General features: G+C 47.2%; 3 protein-coding genes across 3 annotated transcripts; 1 reads left to right on the top strand and 2 right to left on the bottom strand.

Moving 5' to 3' along the window:
* Positions 1-119: 119 nt before the first annotated feature.
* On the top strand, positions 120-4,915 carry DEU56DRAFT_722416 (SH2 domain-containing protein; the record flags this gene model as incomplete). Its single annotated transcript, XM_041347728.1, has 12 exons — positions 120-297; positions 349-760; positions 815-935; positions 993-1,709; positions 1,766-2,068; positions 2,123-2,455; positions 2,504-3,088; positions 3,136-3,312; positions 3,362-4,376; positions 4,426-4,596; positions 4,646-4,776; positions 4,826-4,915. The coding sequence occupies 12 exons, from the start codon at positions 120-122 to the stop codon at positions 4,913-4,915; spliced, it is 4,233 nt and encodes a 1,410-aa protein (XP_041215642.1).
* A 935-nt stretch (positions 4,916-5,850) lies between these two features.
* Positions 5,851-7,575, bottom strand: DEU56DRAFT_763421 (histidine phosphatase superfamily). The gene is given in 9 exon segments (XM_041350814.1): positions 5,851-5,872; positions 5,884-6,181; positions 6,233-6,346; positions 6,399-6,494; positions 6,543-6,644; positions 6,694-6,884; positions 6,937-7,147; positions 7,202-7,419; positions 7,470-7,575. 8 exon segments carry the CDS (start codon positions 7,473-7,475, stop codon positions 5,971-5,973), a joined length of 1,149 nt encoding a protein of 382 aa, XP_041215641.1. The 5' UTR covers positions 7,476-7,575; the 3' UTR covers positions 5,851-5,872; positions 5,884-5,970.
* A 7,916-nt stretch (positions 7,576-15,491) lies between these two features.
* DEU56DRAFT_905855 (uncharacterized protein) lies at positions 15,492-18,935 on the bottom strand (the record flags this gene model as incomplete). Its single annotated transcript, XM_041356767.1, has 11 exons — positions 15,492-15,561; positions 15,620-15,801; positions 15,852-16,184; positions 16,235-16,272; positions 16,323-16,677; positions 16,728-16,900; positions 16,947-16,965; positions 17,576-18,232; positions 18,281-18,454; positions 18,499-18,823; positions 18,886-18,935. 11 exons carry the CDS (start codon positions 18,933-18,935, stop codon positions 15,492-15,494), a joined length of 2,376 nt encoding a protein of 791 aa, XP_041215640.1.
* Between the last annotated feature and the right edge of the window lie 139 nt (positions 18,936-19,074).

Below are 19,074 nucleotides of genomic sequence, written 5' to 3'. Positions count from 1 at the left end.
ACAAACAACGGTCTTGCTCGTGAACCATCATGTCCTCGCCTTCAGCAGACGTTGTTGACCATGTCGTCGAGGAAGATGAGGCAATGGCCTCTGTGCACGAAGAAGACGGGGATGCCACTATGGCAGACCCCCAGGCCATCTCGGACGATAGCTCTGAGGAAGCGGAGGAAGATGAGGAAGAGGCAAGGAGAATCAGGGAAGGCTTCATTGTAGATGAAGATGAGGATGAGGAGGAAGACGATGAAGAGGCGAGGCATAGACGAAAGAAGCGACGCAAGAGGAGACATCGGAGGCGCGGTAAGCATATGAATTAGGTTTACTAATAAATTGTCCTAAGTGTTTTCTCAGACGACGAAGAAGCCTTGGAAGATGATGACCTTGAACTGCTGGAGGAAAACACAGGCACCTCATTCAGGAATCGACTGACCCGTTTGCGACGCGGACCAGAAGGCGGTTCCCCACCCGCTCCATCGACCTCTAAACGCAAGCCAATTGTGGAATCGTCAGAAGACGACTTAGATGACGAGGACCTCCCGCAAGTCCAGGATATTCAACGCATTTGGGATGATGAACGCGCTGGAGGTGGACGTGAGGACGAGGAAGACATGGACGATTTCATCGACTATGAAGATGAAGACGAGGGTGCTGGTGCCATGGATGAGCAGGAACGTGAGGAACGAAGAAGAGAGAGGAAAAAGCGAGAGAGGGAGAGGCGGAGAGCTCTTGGCTCTCGTCCTGAGCTAGCTGGTATCGACGACATGTAAGTCGAATATCGATCCCTTTGATCACATTATTGACAAGGATGCGGATGCAGGGCATGGGATGAGATACATGGTGTCTTTGGAGACGGTCATGACTACGATTGGGCCTTGTTGGGTGACGATGAAATGGATTTCGAGGAAGAGCGTCTCAAGCCAGAGATGAGATATCAAGACGTATGTATATTTTTCACTAACTCCTCCTCATGGCATACATCTACTCTCCTTCATTAGGTATTCGAACCATCAGAGATACGGGCGCGTATGTTGACCGAGGATGATGATCTTATTCGGGCCCAAGACATACCGGAGCGCATGCAATTAGCAACTTCGTCACTTTCTCAATCATCCACGCTATCCCTTCACCAAAATCTCACCGAAGCTGATTTGGACGATGCGGCAATGTGGGTTACTGTCCGGTTATCCCCTCGGAAGACAAGAGACTTCTTTAGTCCGGATGGCCCGTACAACATGTATCGCGAGCCTTTGGTCATGGCCGTGACGTATGCTCTTCGCTTTCTCTTCGTCCAGGAGTTTGAGGTTCCATATATTTGGACTCACAAGCGGGACTACATCTCGTATTTCAACCCTCAAGAAATGCGCACTCGAGTACAGCTCATTAGCCTTGCTGAACTCTGGCGCATATACTCACTTGGCCAGAAATACCGATCTTTAGCTCAAAGGAGGAATGCCTTGGCCTTGTCCTATACACGCCTGAATGTCGAGGACGAGTATTTTGAGCAGACCATCAGGCCAAAAATCGACAGTGTAGAGGTTGTCACTGATGCGACCGAATGGTTGACCATGAAGTATAAACACAAGAAGCAGGATGCCTTTGACTTTCAGTTCCACGACGATGAGGATCAAACGGAAACAAGAAAGCGGAAGGCTCCTAGTCGCATATCTGCGTACGAGGTAGCGAAGAAGAGTATAGTTTCCAAACTTGCTGATGTATGCCATCACTTTTCTGAGTCATATCCACACGTTCATGTTCTGCCGTATTACAGGGCTTCGGAATCAAACCACACGAGGTGGTGTACAACTTCGTTGCGCAAGAGAACGCGCATTTCGTTGATGATCAGGAATTGAATCCCATTGCGTTTGCGGAGCAGTTTACAGATCCGGATGCCACTGTGGCACAGCCCGCTGAAGAGTTACTACGTCGTGCTCGGATGATTCTTGCAACAGAACTTGGCAAAGATCCTCTGTTGCGTCAAGCAATGCGAGATCTCTTCAAGACTGATGCTTTGATCTCTGTATTGCCCACCGAGAGGGGAACGGCTAAAATTGATGAGCACCATCCGTACTTTGTGAGTACTGTCATGACTCACGGTCGAGCATCCTTTCATCTTTTTCTGCATCAGAATTTCAAGTACCTTCATCACAAGAGTATTACGCAAATGATGGACACGCCTCAGTTTCTTCATATCCTTGCGGCAGAAGCTGAACTTTTGGTCACGGTCTCAACATTCCTTACGAACGAGGCAAAGTCGAAGTTCGAGCGTAGACTTAATGATGCATTCGCGTCTGACAGCTATAGTGATACTGCCCGAGCTTGGAATGAAGAACGATCACGTGTCGTCCAAGAGGCTCTTGAACAACACCTCATACCTGTGGGTGTTAAGTGGGCACGGGAATGGCTTCGAGAGGAAGTAGAAGACACACTCGCGGCCCACTGCGGCAACGTTTTGAGAGAGGTGCCCTTTTCACTACTTACTATTGGTCTATCATTGACTCGTTCTCAGCGAGTTGACGTGGCTCCGTATATCACTCCCGAAATGAAACCTGGTGACACTGCGTCTGTGCTTGCCGTGTCTTGGGGCAAGGGAGACCCTCAAAAGGATGCAATTACCCTTGTTTTCCTGGACGAGGCAGGAAGACTGCGCGAGCATATCAAAATTGACAATCTTGTTGATCGTGACTATCAGGACGAGTTCACAGATCTCTTGAAGCGGAGACGTCCAGATGTCATTGTCGTGGGTGGTTTGAGTATGGCCACGACCAAGTTGTCGTCAAAGGTTAGATCACTGGTCAATGGAGAACCATCAAATCCGGATCAAACAGCAAACGGTGCGGACAGTTGGGGATCTCCAGAGGCCCCCAAGGAAGTAAACGAGCAGGCGTTCAACATTCCTGTGATGTACGTCCGTGACGAAGTTGCTCGTATGTACCAACACAGCAAACGAGCTGCGGAGGAATTCAGCGCGCTGTCACCTGTGGCCAAATACTGTGTTGGACTTGCTCGGTATACTCAGAGTCCGTTGAACGAGTACGCCGCGCTTGGACACGACATTACTGCCATTACTTTTGAGGATGAAGATCAGCACCTGGTATGTAATGTTTGCAGCCTTCTAGACTGATGCTGACCTGTGTGTAGATCCCCAAGGAGAAGTTGCTCTCAGCTCTGGAGCGAACTTTGGTTGATGTCACGAACAAAGTTGGAGTTGATATCAACCGCGCTGTCAATGACTCCTACTATCAGCACTTATTGCTCTTCGTTTGCGGACTCGGCCCACGAAAAGCCCAGGTCTTAGTCAAGAAGATTTCTGCCATGGTCAGTCCAAATCTTTTTAATTTAGTCGTTGCTCACGTACCGTCAATAGGGAGGAAATCTGATTAATCGTGACCAATTCATCAAGTCATCATTGTTAACGACCAAAATTTTCCTTAATGCCGCTGGATTCCTGCGCATCTCGCGAGATCCCGAAGTCAAACTTTCCAAGAATCGCCATGCTGACGACGACGTCCAAGATCCCCTTGATGATACTCGTATCCACCCCGAGGATTATGAATTGGCCCGCAAAATGGCAACTGATGCCCTGGAGTTAGATGAAGAAGACATTCATGATGAACATCCTTCTCACGTCGTCTCAGTCATCATGCAAGACGGTGACAACGAAAGAAAGTTAAACGAACTCAACCTCGACGAGTTTGCCGTCAGCATGTATGAAGCGAATGAAGACCGTAAACGTCACACGCTGAATGTCATTCGGGAGGAGCTGCTGAAACCGTTCTCCGAGCAGAGGGCTTCTTTCCCCTCTCTAGGGCCATGGGATGTCCTTACGATGCTCAGTGGAGAGACCCCTCGCACACTCCGTATGGGTCTCATTGTCTCGATTATGGTGGCCCGCCTTGAGCAAACTCTCGTTCATATTCGTTTGGATTCCGGTATTGAGGGCGTCATCGACATCGGGTACCTTACCGAAGATGGCAACGTGGCCCCCAAGGATGTCGTCAAGAAAGGACAAACCATACCTGGTGTTATCGTTGATGTCAAACTGGATTTACCTGCAGACCAGTTCTTCGTTAAAGTGTCTGTTCGCCAGTCTGATCTTAATGCAGGAGATACCCTTTTCCGGTCTGTCAAACGAGATGATCACTGGAACCTTCCACAGTTTGAACGGGATCTGGAGATGCAGGCTCGTAAAAAACGTGCTGAGATTGACCGGACGAGGAGAGTAGTCAAACACCCTAATTTCCACAACTTCAACGCCACCCAGGCTGAGAACTACCTTGACAAGCAACAGCGTGGCGATGTAGTAATTCGTCCATCTTCTAAAGGCGTTGATCACCTCGCAGTAACTTGGAAGGTTGACGACAAGCTTTATCAGCATATTGGTACGTACTTTCATCACCGAAAGACGACTTCACTCTAATCCCGTCACAGATGTTACCGAAATTAATACAGGCCAGGGAGGAACTCTGCTCGTCGTCGATGAGAAGCATCAATATGCTGATCTAGATGAGTTGATTGTTAATCACGTTCAGGCGACCGCCCGTAAAGTCGAGGAGTTGATGGCTCACGAGAAATTCAAGCACGGCTCCGAAGACGAACTTCGTAAGCTAAGAGCCCTGTATCTGAATGTCTGGTATTAATATTGTTCCAGATCTGTTTTTGAAAAACTTCGTTGCAGCCAATCCTGCGAAGAGTATATACGGCTTCACCTTGAACCGGAGAAAGCCTGGCCACTTCAACTTGTGCTTCCTTGCTAACAAGAACTCCACCGTTCAGACATGGGTAAGTAGGATCGTTACTTAGGTGTATCTCATGCTTAATTGTATCACAGCCTGTCCGAGTTATGCCCGAATCCTATTGTCTATTTGATGCCGCAGTAGCTGGTGTTCCTGAGCTTTGTGACGCTTTCAAAGTCAGGTAAGCTTGAACGGTTTCTTCCTAGTCATTATTCAGCTGACTCTTTGTCCAGGCATCTACATCAATCTCAAAATCTAGCTGGTTCTGCTGCTGCCGCTGGAGGGAAAACACCGTACGCTGGTGCCGGTGCACGGACGCCTGCTCGAACGCCCGCCCACCCAGCCCCTGGGCACATGTCCATTCGTCAAGCCGTTCGGACACCTAATCCATATGGCGGCCAGACGCCTGCTCCTGGGATAGGGGCACCAAGCTTTGGACCAGGCGCTCCGAGCTCTAGCTTCAACATACCCCCTCCTCAGACACCCTTTGGTTATCAAACCCCCGCATATTCAGGTCCACCTCCGTCTCGTCCACCACCTGGTATCCCTCCGGGAATGAACCCTCAACGAGCTGCGATGATACAAAACACTGGTTGGGGTCAAGATTCGGGTTGGTCATGATGTCTGTTATGGTGTTACTTCTTGTTGTGTTCTTCGTTAGTTTTTATTGCCCATCGTACTCTTTAGATGTAACAAGGAATCACCTTCGGGCGGAAGGACGCGTAATTTACAGGAGCGAGTCGTTGAGATCTCAAACATTTTTGTCTTTTCCTTGTCTAAATCTGAGACGAACTGTTCAGAATGTCTCTGGTGGTGTACCGAAAGAAACCCATACATAATTATTGGTGCAAAAGGGTCGTGTGGAAGGCAAGAACTGCTCGTTGCGTATAATGGCTGCTAAGCGAAGAACCTCAAACTTCTTTGCGGTGCACACGGCCCCCACTACACTACTATGACTGCAGGGACTTGAAATAGGAAGTTACGTGCAGAATTTGCGCAGGTGCAATGACTCTCGAGAATGTTGCACCACCGTCCGCGCTATTCATCCTTAATTAATGTGCTTCTGACTTTCTTCATTTTGAGTATCAAATTTTGCGGTCATCAGCAAGATAAAAAGTAATGACATTGTTACATAGAGCAGGTAGTATATACTGTATATTCAACGGTATTGTACTGGAACTAATGTTCCAAGGACTGATAGTGATTCAAGGACCGCGGTACATGTTTATGCCTCGAGCGACTATCCTTGGACGTACAAACCTTCTGAGTGGGCACTGCAGGCCGCTTGCCACGTTTCATCACCGAACTCGATGTCGGTACTGAATTTATTGGCACTTATGAATGCTTCCAGTGAGCAAGTCCCATATAGGCGATCTTGCTCGGTTTCTGCGCAATTTCGCAATGGATATGTCTCGTCGTTGAGTACGAGTCGAATTTGTGGTCCTTCGAATCTTGACAGCGAATGAGTTGTCAAATCGTAGCTCTAACGAAGGGAAACCTACGACTCTTTGCAAGTGAAACGTTCCCAGATCATTTTGGCAGCAAAGGGAGTTTGATACGATGTTCGGAATTTTCGGTGCCGGGGTACTCCATGTGAGGACAGTGGGGGATCATCTCTGTAGATGAATACATGAAACGGAGTCCTCGACTGTAAGCATAGAAACGTACCTATTGAGGTCCAATGCAGCCAACGTAGTGATTATGCTAGCATCATGTCCGAATTCGAGATAGAGGGACTGGTCTTCCTCGCCAGTGTTGGAGAATCTAACACACGGGTTTGCAAAAACTATCTTGACCTGCGTCAGAACGTACCTGTTGATGAGTTTGTTGACAAAGACACTTCCCATGACACGTCCAGCATCATTGGGTGTCAGGTATCCGAAAAGTGCGACCATAAAGAGATCCATTTCGTACCTAAGTGTGATGTCAGTGTCGCGACGCTACAACGTTCAAATAGCCTTACTCGAGATTTGCAAGTTCATCCGCATCGAAAACATCGCACCACGGTGACTCATCCCTCGCGGCTAGGTCATATGCGCATGCATACAAAGCTCCGTGCGTGTTATCATCAGTCAAGGAAACGCCATAAGGAAGGAGGTCATTCAAGCGCTCAGTGATATCAGGGAGGTACGAGTCGGTCCAGTCCTTTACCAACTAAGCAGCTTATATGTTATTATGCAAGGATTAAAGAAACCCAGTTACTTACCTCATATGCGGGTTGATAGTCGTAAGAACACGAATCCCAAGGAGTGACCCAAGACACTGGACCGGGCATGTCATCAACTGTAAGTAGCTCCTTGTCCTCGGCTTCGCGACCAAAACGTCCCTGAGCAAAAAAGTACATGGAGTCAATCACTCTTTGTACAGTGCTGGATAGTAGTCTTTCCGTGGTGAAGTCCGGATACTTCAACCCGAATCTAGAAGGCGGCACATTAGTGCAACTCGATAAAACAATGGAGGAACAAGCGCACTCCACGCCATGGTTGAAGAGCTGCTGACGCCCAATGATGGACAGGTTTTCTGGATCTAGGTGTGATTCATATCCCTTCTCAGTCTGGAGGAAACGGAGGTTCTCCGGCAGATAAGCATCCCGTATAGCCTCGTGATGCTTCTTCAGCGTGTCGACCAGGGAGTCGATCGAGTCCGTTTCTTCCTTGCCACCAGGCCCACGAGAGCCATGTCTGTGCATCTGCAACTACGTCAGATGCGCCCGCTTCGCAAGGAGTGACTTGGCCATACAAGCATCACTCGATCAACACTACAATCACCAGGTAACTCTGCCTCGACTTCGCGAGCAGGGGCTACACGGTACGGAGTTAAATTTCCAAGTTTCTTGAGAGGGTCATCATGTTTATGTGAATTGAGCGTTAGAGATGCTAGGGTGAGCCAGTTTAGAACGCCCGGAATGAACATCGTTGGGAATCCTAAGCTGATGGGTCTTTGAATCAGTTCGGTGCACTGGGTCCTTATATGCCCAGTTGATGCCTGGTTAGGCTTACAATCATTCCATGATCCTGCTCGGATGCGAGAAAACCCCAAAATTCGGTTCTGCTCGGCTCACGATCATTCTCCAGGTTGGAATGTTACGTTGCGAGATATTGCATAACTTGGACGGTTTGAGCTTAGTAGTGATATGCAACAGTTTTCCCTTCAGACTTGGTCAGGGACCCTGCATCCTAATGTTACGTCAACTATTTTCCGATTACAAAGTCATATACCGACCAGATGCCACCATATCTGCACTGGTGAACAGACGCTTCCTGAAGACTGAAGCACCGGAACCTCAAGAAGTTTGCGATTGCCAATCATTGTTCTGAAGTATCGCGTTGGCTGTGGGCTCATGGAGCGAATGTCGGAAATTTCCCTTCTCGGTTGCAACCATGTGACATTTAGACACATTGAGACTGTTATTGAGTCCAATTTCAATCTGGACCGGAATTAAGACCAAATTGGGACGCACTGTATGCCTTGAAACACTTGTTGGAACCCCTTGCAACCCGCTTGGGACAACAATTTATACCCAAAACTCTTTTATTGCAACAACTTCAATAGCATCCCACATTGAGGTTATTGTAACCCCTTGCAACCCCTTGAAACCCAAATAAGAAATTTCCGACAAAAGGGTCCTAGAATAGTAGAATCATGGGCTGATCCCATCAATTAGGATTAGTAGAATTTATGCATTCTCCACGGACTCCTACCCATCGACACCAACAGCGAGAGCGACCAAATACAACCAAGCACTATTTTTCCGGCAATAAACCGAAACTTTTGGGGCTCACACACCCAGCCGACTAGGTGGTGCAAAGTTTGCTTGTGTTGATTTCGTTCGATTGGGACTGACCTGTACAAGTCAGTGGTCGTCACATTTACCTTAACACCCTAACTATTGCTGAGGTTAATGTTTTCATCGAGTTTTAAAATATTTTAAACAAGTTGAATCAACGCCTACGCTCGGCTCAGGCCGAGTTCTGGTACGCGCGTCACCTCTGATGCATGCTCACTCTTTGAGTCTCCTAAACGCTGTATATAGCCCAGACAACCTGACTCCTAATTGTCAGTCTTCGCTATCTCTCAGCGTTTGAGCACACCTGCTTGCGCACCCTCTGCGCCTGTTTTGTTTTAGCTAATTATTGAAATCTCGTTTCACATTCAATTTCGGTCGTACCTCCGTGTCAAATAGCCAAGATGCCTCGTCCGCAACAGCACAAACTACAATTAGGGGACCTGGAATGTCAGGGCATACAACTCAAACCAACTTTGGCACAACGCCTGTATCCCAATTGGACTTGGCGGAGAGATGCATCAATGTTGTCGAAGACTACAAATTGTCAAACACTCCGTCATCTCAAAATATGAAGCATTTGTATCTATCGCAAAGATTGTCTCCGAAGGAACCGACGAAGCCACAGATCAAGCTGAGTCTTTTATCACGGCTCCATACTTTGACATGCTTGAAGAATGGTCCAGAGGACTCGAGGGAAACAGAGGTCAGTTTGAACCAGATGCCGCACGTCGCACAGAAGAGAGAGAAAGCATCGTTGTTAGAGAGACTGAACATCAGCGAGAGCCAAGTGTTGAGCAAGATGGACCCACCCGTAAACGTTGCAAGCTCGACCTTGACTGTCTTGGACGGGCCGAACGGTCTAGTACAGCAGGACATCTCTCCGCAAATCTCACGCGAACTAATGACATCCTCCTCAACTGGTCGCAAGACCCAAAGGAAGTGCGATGAAGACTCATGTATCATCAATGCAGCCTGGAATTCCACAAAGCTGGATGGGCTGAGATCGTCTCAGGGAAATGTGTCAACCTCGACGCCGTTCATTCAATCATCTCCTCCTCGCGCACCATTGACAAATGTTCTGAGACCATTGGGGACCTTGAGATCAAGTATACCGGGAACCCACAAGCAACGTCGAAGAAAATCACCACAGCTACCCAGTGGTCAGTGGCTTGGCATAGAGCTGCCAGAGCCATCAAATTCGTGTTCCCTCATCGAGAGGATGAGCTCGCTGCCTATGGAGAATATATTAACGACAGATTCGACCTTTGCCATGAGAGATCCCATGAGAGAGTTATCAGATATGACAAGGCCATCAGAAATAGAGCTGCGAACTCACGACGGGTCGAACTCTGTGATTTTGCAGCCTTCGCGGATATCTTCGAGTCCCATTTCCATTCAGATGGAAGGCACCAAGATGATGATGAAAAACAGTCAAAACCTGGTGCAGCTGCATGGGACAAAACCACTTTCACTCGACGTGAGCCTTGTCGCAAATGGAACAGTGGAGAATGCTCTCGCAGCTCTAATACCTGTCGCTATGCGCACGTATGCTCGCATGAGCAAGATGGCAGTATATGCGCACGACGCCACATTGAAGCAAAACATTTTGAAGAGTCAAAGTCCAAGTCCAGTTGAATGACCTCTCAAGCGCCCGTGTCATAGATGGGGCCTTATTTGGTCACCTAGTGATTTGTCGTTCAGTCCGACAGCTTGTTCTTCGGAATACGCTGAGCCTGTACCTTCTCCTCCGCTGAATGAGGTCTCTGACAGTGACACTGCTTGGACTATCACTCGAAGGCCAGACTTATTTTGCATTGTCACACCTATTATCATTAGCCAATTTGAAGAGCTTCTCGAAGACCATCCCAATCAACCTTTTGTCAACTCCATTTGTCGAGCTTTGCGTCAAGGTTTCTGGCCTTGGGCCGATACCTCTGATGAGTCTTATCCTTCAATCAACAATAACTCCTCGCACACGTGTACAAAGACTGACGAGCAGCTCCAATTTATCCAAGATCAGTTGCATGAAGAGATTCGCTTGGGTCGAGTGTCGGAAAGCTTTGGCACTGACCTTTACCCCGGAATGTACAGTGTACCAATGCACACTGTGCCTAAACCAAATTCGGACAAACTATGTTTGGTCGTGGATCACACAGCGGGTGACTATTCTCTCAATTCCATGATAGATCGAGATGACATCAAGGGTACGAAACTTGATGGACTACACTCACTCGGCGCTTCGCTTCTTCGATTCAGAGAACAGCATCCTAACGTGGAATTGGTAATGTTCAAATCTGATGTGTCACAGGCTTTTCGATGCTTGCCTATGCACCCGTTGTGGCAGGTAAAACAGATTTTAACGGTCCACGGTGAACGTCACGTGGATCGTAACAATAATTTTGGGGGCAGAGGTTCACCAAAAGTTTGGATCTCTTTCATGTCGCTCGTAGCGTGGATCACGATTCATCAAGCTCTTATTGATGCCCTTAAAACGTACATGGACAACTCATTCTCGTTTGAGATCGCGGACCAGGTCCTATACTACCCCCCATATGACTGCTATTTCCCCGCAAAACAGACTTGCCTTCTACAGCTCTGGGATGAGCTCAATCTCCCACACGAGTGTGCCAAACAGGTCTATGGTGCACCCTTGACTGTAATTGGATTTGACGTCGATCCAAACACCATAAAAACTTCACTTCCATCACATAAGAAGGCTGCGCTCGTTACCGAATTGTGTCGTTTTGCCGTGAAAAATCACCGCTGGTCACTCCGGGATTTTCAGCGGCTCGCAGGTTGGAGTGAATGGAGCTTCAATGTCTTTCCTCTCCTTAAACCTGGTTTGTCGGTGCTTTACGACAAGATCAGAGGGAAGACAAAAGCGATGGCGATGATTCATGTCAACAACGCTCTACTGTGTGAGCTTCATTGGCTCGCTGACCACATTGAAGCTTCTGACGGCTTACATTTCTACAAGTCATTGGATTTTGATCCAATTCAGGATGATGTCGTCGTTGCTTACACGGATGCGTCTGGAGTTGGAATGGGTTTGTGGTTTCTGGACGACAAGTTCGCATGCCAGTGTTATCTGCCGTGCGATGCCCCTACCGACACAATATTCTTTTTTGAGGTGTTGGCTGTGTGCTCCGCCATTCACGCGCTGGCAAATATGGACGAGACACCCTCCAAGATGCTCATCTACACCGATAACGCCAACACAGTATCCATGTTCGACTCTCTTCATGTGAAACCCATCTATAACTCTCTGCTTATCTCCACGGTTGATGTTCTGCTGAAGTATGATGTTGATCTTCGCGTACAGCACATTCCCAGACAGCACAACGTCATCGCAGATGCACTCTCATGGTTCAACAACGAGCACGTTGTAGATCTCATGCCTGATGTCCACATTTTTGACTTTCAACCCCCTCAAGACGCGCTGGGGGCATTGAAAAAATGATTCCTTGTGCTACGCAGTCCAAGCAACCCCAATGGGATGCTTGGACTCTCGAACACTTGCAACTCGAGCATTCCATTGCTTTAGGCTGCACTATCGAATCTACGACTGCTTCTGCTTACGATTCACATCTCAATTCCTATCTGAACTTTTGTCGGCTCCATAATCACGCGATTGAACCAACAGAAGATACTTTCTCGTTTTTTGTCGTATGGCTCTCACATCACATTGAACTGAGGTCCGTCGACACCTACTTGTCGGGCATTGTCAGCCGGCTTGAACCACATTTCCCGCGTGTACGAGAAGTCCGCAAGTCACTACTCATAACACGAACCCTTAAAGGTTGCAAAAAATGTCTCTCCAAACCCATCACCCGCAAACAACCACTTTCCGTTGACGACCTCACACTCGTAATCAATGCCTTTGCGCAATCTCAAAATTATGACGACATTATGTTCGTCGCAATGCTCGTAACTGGATACAAGACTCTCCAGCGCTTGGGAGAGTTAGTATGGCTTGACACATTGAAACATCAGTCTTATCGAAAGGTGGCTATGCGCCACACGCTCAAAATCACACTCCATTCCGCGACATACACTCTTCCTTACCAAAAGAACAGCAACTTGGGAGTCAGGTCCCAGGTTTTGCTGTTAGCAGAGCAAGGGACAAAGTTTGACCCTTTGGCACTTCTCAACCGGTATGTGTCCGCTCGTGATCATAAATTTCGCTATCATCCTCAAATCTGGGTGACTGAACGGGGCACCACTCCAACTCGGGCCTGGTTCATGCGGTATTTACGCTGTTTTTTCGGATCAGCTATTTCAGGACATTCGATGCGCGCTGGAGGAGCTACTTCTCTGGCGGCTGCTGGCGTCGCACCTGCGCTGATACAGGCAGTGGGATGCTGGTCTTCGGATGAATTCCACAAATACATCCACAAACATCCTTTCCTCCTTCAGCTTCTCATCCACGGGTCTGGGATATCATGACTGACCGAAAACATGACAGCTCTGCACCTTTATGTCTCGTCTCCGCTCATATTCAATTTCTCAACTTTGTGTCTATCTCGCAATTGTGGTTTGTGCCTCTTGATACTATTAAAAAAAAAACATAATAACCCTATAGCATTTTGTTGAGACAAGTCTCTCCCCTTTTCTCTTTTGTTTTCTGGTTTCCTGGCTCATTGCATTTTTCAGTGTTCTCGGCGACTGGTATTGTACATTAGTTCACACGAGTTTTCCCTTCCATGTACGAGCTGTCAGTTTTTGCTGTCACAATATACACGGTCCTCCGAGCGTTGAGCTGGAGGACCGGCTTGCCCTAAACCCTCAAAACAAGTGCTCTCTTCACCAAGTACAAGTTGATTCAACTGGGGTTTAACCACAGTTTAGCAATGTTAGGAAATTAAGGCATGACCTACTACACTCAGCACATGCTTGTTATGTACTTAACTATTTAATTAACACGAAAATAAATAGCCAAAGGGCCAAAATTGAAAAGACTGGAGCAGGCAGTCAGAAATCAGGATTATAGCACATCAACAACAATCTTCTGACTTGCTGACATGGGATGATGAGTGTGACTTGGAGACCAGTGGCCAGCCCTCGCATGGTACTACTGCTATATCCTTGGCCAGCGAGGAAGTGCATCATTCCCATTCATTTCGTCCCGTTGTGAGAGAGCTTATCGAGGATGTTGATGATGAAGCTGCCAATAGCGCTGATCATGGTGACAACGACAATAGCAACTCGCTATTGCTTGAAAATTTGTTTCACTATCCATTGGACACCGAATCAGCCACGGTCAAAGAGTTGATGAATTTTTGGACACGGTGCGAGGCACTGCGAGCATAGTTTTGGAATTGAGGTCACATTCCACAATCAACTCGCAGAAATGCAGAACGAAACGTTGCCTTAGATATTCATATTAGTTTTGCATGCAGTTATCCTCTGCTAGCCGATGATGCAACTGACTCCGAAGTCACACTTTGACTTTGACGACGGGAGTTCAACTTTTCATTTACAGGTTAACGAAGCTAAACCTCCTTCGTTAAACTCGTTAAGACGACCACTGGTACGAGTTGACACAATAGAACAGCCCTCCGGGCACCCCTGGACCCGTTATTTTCTCAACTATTGATTTGATGCCTTTTTTGCCTCATCCGATGCATCATCTTTCCTACCAATGCCACACGCCAATTGTACATATCATTCGTCATCATGCATCATCCTTCAATCCCAACTATTTTTCCATTCTCTTTCTTTCCTCTTCTTTTGCACATCGTCCAATCCTTTACTCGGGCATAATTCTTCCAATACACTTTTGTTTGTTAGTTTTTTTTAATCCTATGAGATTGCACTCACACCTTCACAAGGTAAGTTGTCAGAGAAATATCTGCTTCCGACATGTTACAGACTTTGTTCTTGTTTTCCCGTCTACTCTTGATTACCAGCAAATTTCCTTTGTGTCGTGCGATGTTTCTTTTTGGTCCGACAATGCTATCTGTTAAAACATTTGGAGGCAGGGCAGTGTGAGTGCTTTCAATGAACAGAGTATATATGTGATCCGGTTCTGCATTTGGAATCGTCGTCATACTTTTTAGGAGTCTTTGTCTGTAAGTGATGAATGTTCCTTGGTGATGTTGGTTAACCCAAAATGTAACATCCAGATCGTTCAAGTCGCACAATCTGACTACTCCTTGTTGCAGTGGAACATCTACTATCCATGCTGTTGCACTTGCGGTTGTGTAGAGTATTCCCTGATATATTATGGGATAACTCTAATCTTTGTTCAGTTTTGTAGAATTCTTCACATACTTCAATGCACCGGTTTGTGGTCTTGCATGTTAAACATTTGTTTGTCAATGCTGTCCTGACTTTCTGGCATAGTTTCTGGTGGACACATGACATTTTGTCCTACCACATCTTTCTGGTAAGGACATAATGGGTTATTGCATACATTATCCATGAGCCATTCAATGTCGCTGTTGATGATTGACTTCTTCACAGTAAATCAACTGTCCCAATCGATCACCAGAAACTCCTCATGGTTTTGCGTGTTTCTCCACAGTGTTGGGCAATTTGTATCTCATGCGCATCTGAGGAATGCTGTATCATTCTCTATGTGAAAACGACCGCTTCCTTTACTCCCACATCAGTAAATTTCCACACTCTGGACAGACCTGCACAGAACTAGACAGCGCACCAGACATACAGCTTAGTCCCTACTAGCTAGCTCACTACAGTAGCACCTTTATTTGTCAACATCTGTACATACACTCACAGACCCACCCAGCACATACAAAATAGGTCTTCAATAGCATAAATTTTCTCTGTATGTGTCTGTACAGATACTCACAAACTCGCGCATAAATGACTTCTGTAAGCTTCTGTACTGGACTTTGTCTTAGAATAGCACAATCAACAATAGATTGAATCACATGACGCAAAAAATGATGACGAACAAAACATATAAAATGATATATGAGGATACTAAGTAAGCACGGTAAATACGATGCTCAATCAAGCTGGATGCGGAGGTGGCAGCACTTTGATGGGTCAATGCCGTCGAGCTTACAGGACTTGGCCCTTGAGAGAGCAAAAAATTGTCAGCGCCAAAAATCGTAAAACGGATCTCGAGACTCACCATCCAGCTTCGGCCCGTGCATGAAGCTGCAGCACCAGCCTGGGACCATGATAAGGATCCTCCATAACTTCGCAGAGAAGTTGCAACATTGTAAGATAGATAGGTTTGTACTTCTTAGCTGTGAAGTTCAGGAAAGATTTTCCATTTCCGTTCTTAATGAGGCCATTGAAGACGCAATTGAACTATGAAAAAGTGTCAGCAGATCAGCAGCGTGCCAGTATCAAAAAAATACTGTTGTGCAGACAAGAGTGAAGCAAGTCAATGGTATCTCCTTCCGAAAGATCTCTGGTCGCCTACGAGCAATACAATAAGACCCGGTGTGGAGGAAAAGTATGGTGGCCTCATGAAGCCCAGGGTGAGCAAAGTTCCTGGTCTTCCCCAGCTTGTCTACTCCATCATGAAGAAACAAGGAATCATCCAGCCAATCCATAGCGGCATTTTGAACCCAAGCTGCGCGCTCCTGAACGGGGATGGTGGCTGGGGGGACAAGACTGTACACAGAAGGTGTGATGGCGATAGTGATCTTTTTGAGGTCGGAACACCATGTAGCTGAATCATCATACAACTAAAAAAAATGATATAAGGCACGAGGCGCATGACAACAGAGATATGCACCAGCCTTGACATGTCAGACTTGTGAGCGGGCCACACGTCTAGTAAATGCCCTGGTTAGCATAATATCTCGAGAGAAATGACGACATACCAGCTTCAACCTGACCACCGTTTTTGAGCCATTGTATGAGGGACACTGAAAGAGATTCAGTGACAGTGTACGGCAAATCCTCAAGCTTCGGGAAGGGGTTGTCTAATGCTTGCTGCGCACGACACTCTACCTTGGCATCCTCGAGGAAACTTTTCCAACGAGGACCGTACCAACCTAATTGTGTAGCATTAGACCCTTCAGACACCTTGGATTTTGCTGTAACTTTGACTGCCTGCATGTTTACCTTTGTGTTGCTGGTGTTTGTTTCAGCACGTCGGAAAAGGTCCAAGAGTTCAGGATTAGGCATCTGGGGATGGCCATTCTTCTGGTGGCGAAGGTTTAAGACATCATCCGGCTTGAAAGGGGAAAAAATTAGTGCACTCCATTTAACTGGTGGGCGTATACCTTAGGAGCGATCCTGTCATCCGCTGACGCACTACTATCACTCAAGCCAGTGCCAACAGATAAAGCTTTCTCCGCCATTTGGTCATCTTCATCACACGAAAATTGAAATTGAAAATCTGGGGGACGAGGGGACACAACCCGAGGTTGGGATGGTTGCTCTTCCCCAGAAAAACCTAGCACTAGTCAGTGTGATCACAAATGGTGAGGGTGAGGACTTACCAGGGTGTGCGCTATGACGCTGTGCAAAATAAATTCCCGACAACGGTATATGGAAAATAGCTACCTGTAGGTAAGCCTACCAAATACCTATGTGGGTCTTGCTTAGCCTAAGGCTAGTTCGACCCTAAAGGGGCCTGCTGTCTGATATAAGAATGATGGTTAGTGTCTTGTCAGTCAAGAAAAAGATAACCCGAAGGTCCAAAATGTTGGGTCCTAAGTAGATCGGGTAGTCCGATGTGCGGGAACTGCGGACTTGACGGGTGATAATGGTACGGGACAGACAATGAGTGGATATTGTCGGGAACAGATGAGAGGGATCAGAATAAAGGAATGGCAGAGGTTTGGACTATAAGGAGCGGGTAACTGGGTGTACTGGGCAAGGTGTCAAGGTGTCAAGGTATCATGGACCAAATTGTATTAGGGAACTCCCTACTACAGAAAGGTAAGGTATTTGTGAGAGTCCCTTGGTCCTTATATAACTAGCTATGTAGAAACTCAGAGTCCTATAAGCGAAGATAGCGGATAGTCCGAAGGTAATATGTAAAAGGACATGAGGTACTGTGGACTATGGGAAACACATGTAATAGCGCTGTCTACAGTGTCAGTCATGAGAATAGCTGACCACTCACCAATGGGGATGCATGGGAACGGACTGGACATAGGGATAGTCCGAAGCGTGGGAAGGTAGCAGGTCCTAAGGTGCGGGGTATCGGGTTATCATCGGGTCGGGTGCGGGTGATGTTAGGCATAGCAGGGAATGGATGGAAAGTGCACTGGTGCCAAATACCATCAAAATAGCCAATTGTGAGGCTAGCGCTAAGATGTTTAGTACAATGCCCCCCAACTGCCCCCCAACCAATCTGCTCATCTTCGTCATCATTGTCAGATGACTCGGAACTGTCACCCTTGCCAGAGTCGGAACATTCAGATGCTGTACTTTGTGGTCCGGTTGGCCGGAGGGTAGGGTCCAAATTCTGGTAAAAGAGGGTGTCTGCTGCCGTAGTCGAAGTCATCCTCAAGAACACTGGTTGTGACAAATCTCCACCACTAGCGAGACAACTGCCAGAAGGATTAGAAGTGATGATAGGAAAGTGATGTTGCAAGGCATCAGAGGCCACATGTGTCTCCTTAGCTGCAGCTATGAAGGAGTTATTTAGCATCTGGAGGTCAGGTTCCGTGCCAGGGGGGACAATGGGCTGAGAAAATCCAAACCGTCCACCATCTTCACATTGCAAAAAAGTGGGCTTGTTGCTCCCCGACTCCATGCTCAGGGGAGGAGCAACAGTCTGCGTAATAACAAATTAATCATTGATAATCCATGATCGAAAACTCACCTTTGTCTTCGGCCGTGCTCTGGGAATCTTGGCATTGGGAATTGTGGTGTTGGGAATTGTGGTGTTGGGAATTGTGGTGTTGAAAATTGGAGCATTGGGAATTGGAGTGTTGATCATCATAGTGTTCAGAATTGGTTGCTCCGAAATGTTGTATGGGGGAGGGGGCTGCTTTTTCTGCTAGATGATTAGTACAGTTAACTACAATTAAGAAAATCTACCTTTGAACAACTACCACAATCCTTGTGGGGCAGTTCGGAAGCAGCAGGGTTTGCAGGAATATTGGAATCAAGAGAGTTAGAGCCTTTGGGCTGGCTAGTCCGCGCTGGAGCATCCAAGATAGCGTCTAATCGCTCTAGTTGAATGTTCCTGTCTCCCTTCCCTGCACCTAGACATCCTGAACGTCGAGTTTGTTGAGATTCATCCACAGTAGAAGCCGTGACCGAGGGTGGAGGTACTACTGAGTGCTGAGCCCGTGTTCTCTTTGGCTTGGCGGCCTTGAGATCAATGTTGGCAGCTTTGCGCTTGGTACACTTTTTCTTCGGGCTATCAGGAATGACTGAAGAACATGAATTGAGCTCCCAAAGTGACAATCAACGAAGACTCACCTTTTAAGTCCTGGCTGCTGAGGGCAGATATGAGATAATAATGAACTCATGGCGAAAAACCGACTCAAGTCCTCCAATGTGATCTGAGAGGCAGCGTCAAGAAAGTCCTCATGTGCGACGGTGAGTCAGAATGAAAGGCGCCTCATGTGCAAGGGTAGAAGAGCACAATTCTGACTTTACCCTTTGCAA

Source organism: Suillus clintonianus, assembly GCF_016758775.1.
Source record: "Suillus clintonianus strain FC179 chromosome Unknown DEU56scaffold_1, whole genome shotgun sequence".
In the NCBI taxonomy this organism is placed as follows: Eukaryota; Fungi; Basidiomycota; class Agaricomycetes; order Boletales; family Suillaceae; genus Suillus; species Suillus clintonianus.
Note: the sequence above shows the minus strand (reverse complement) of the source record. Positions and strands in the feature narration are given on the sequence as shown.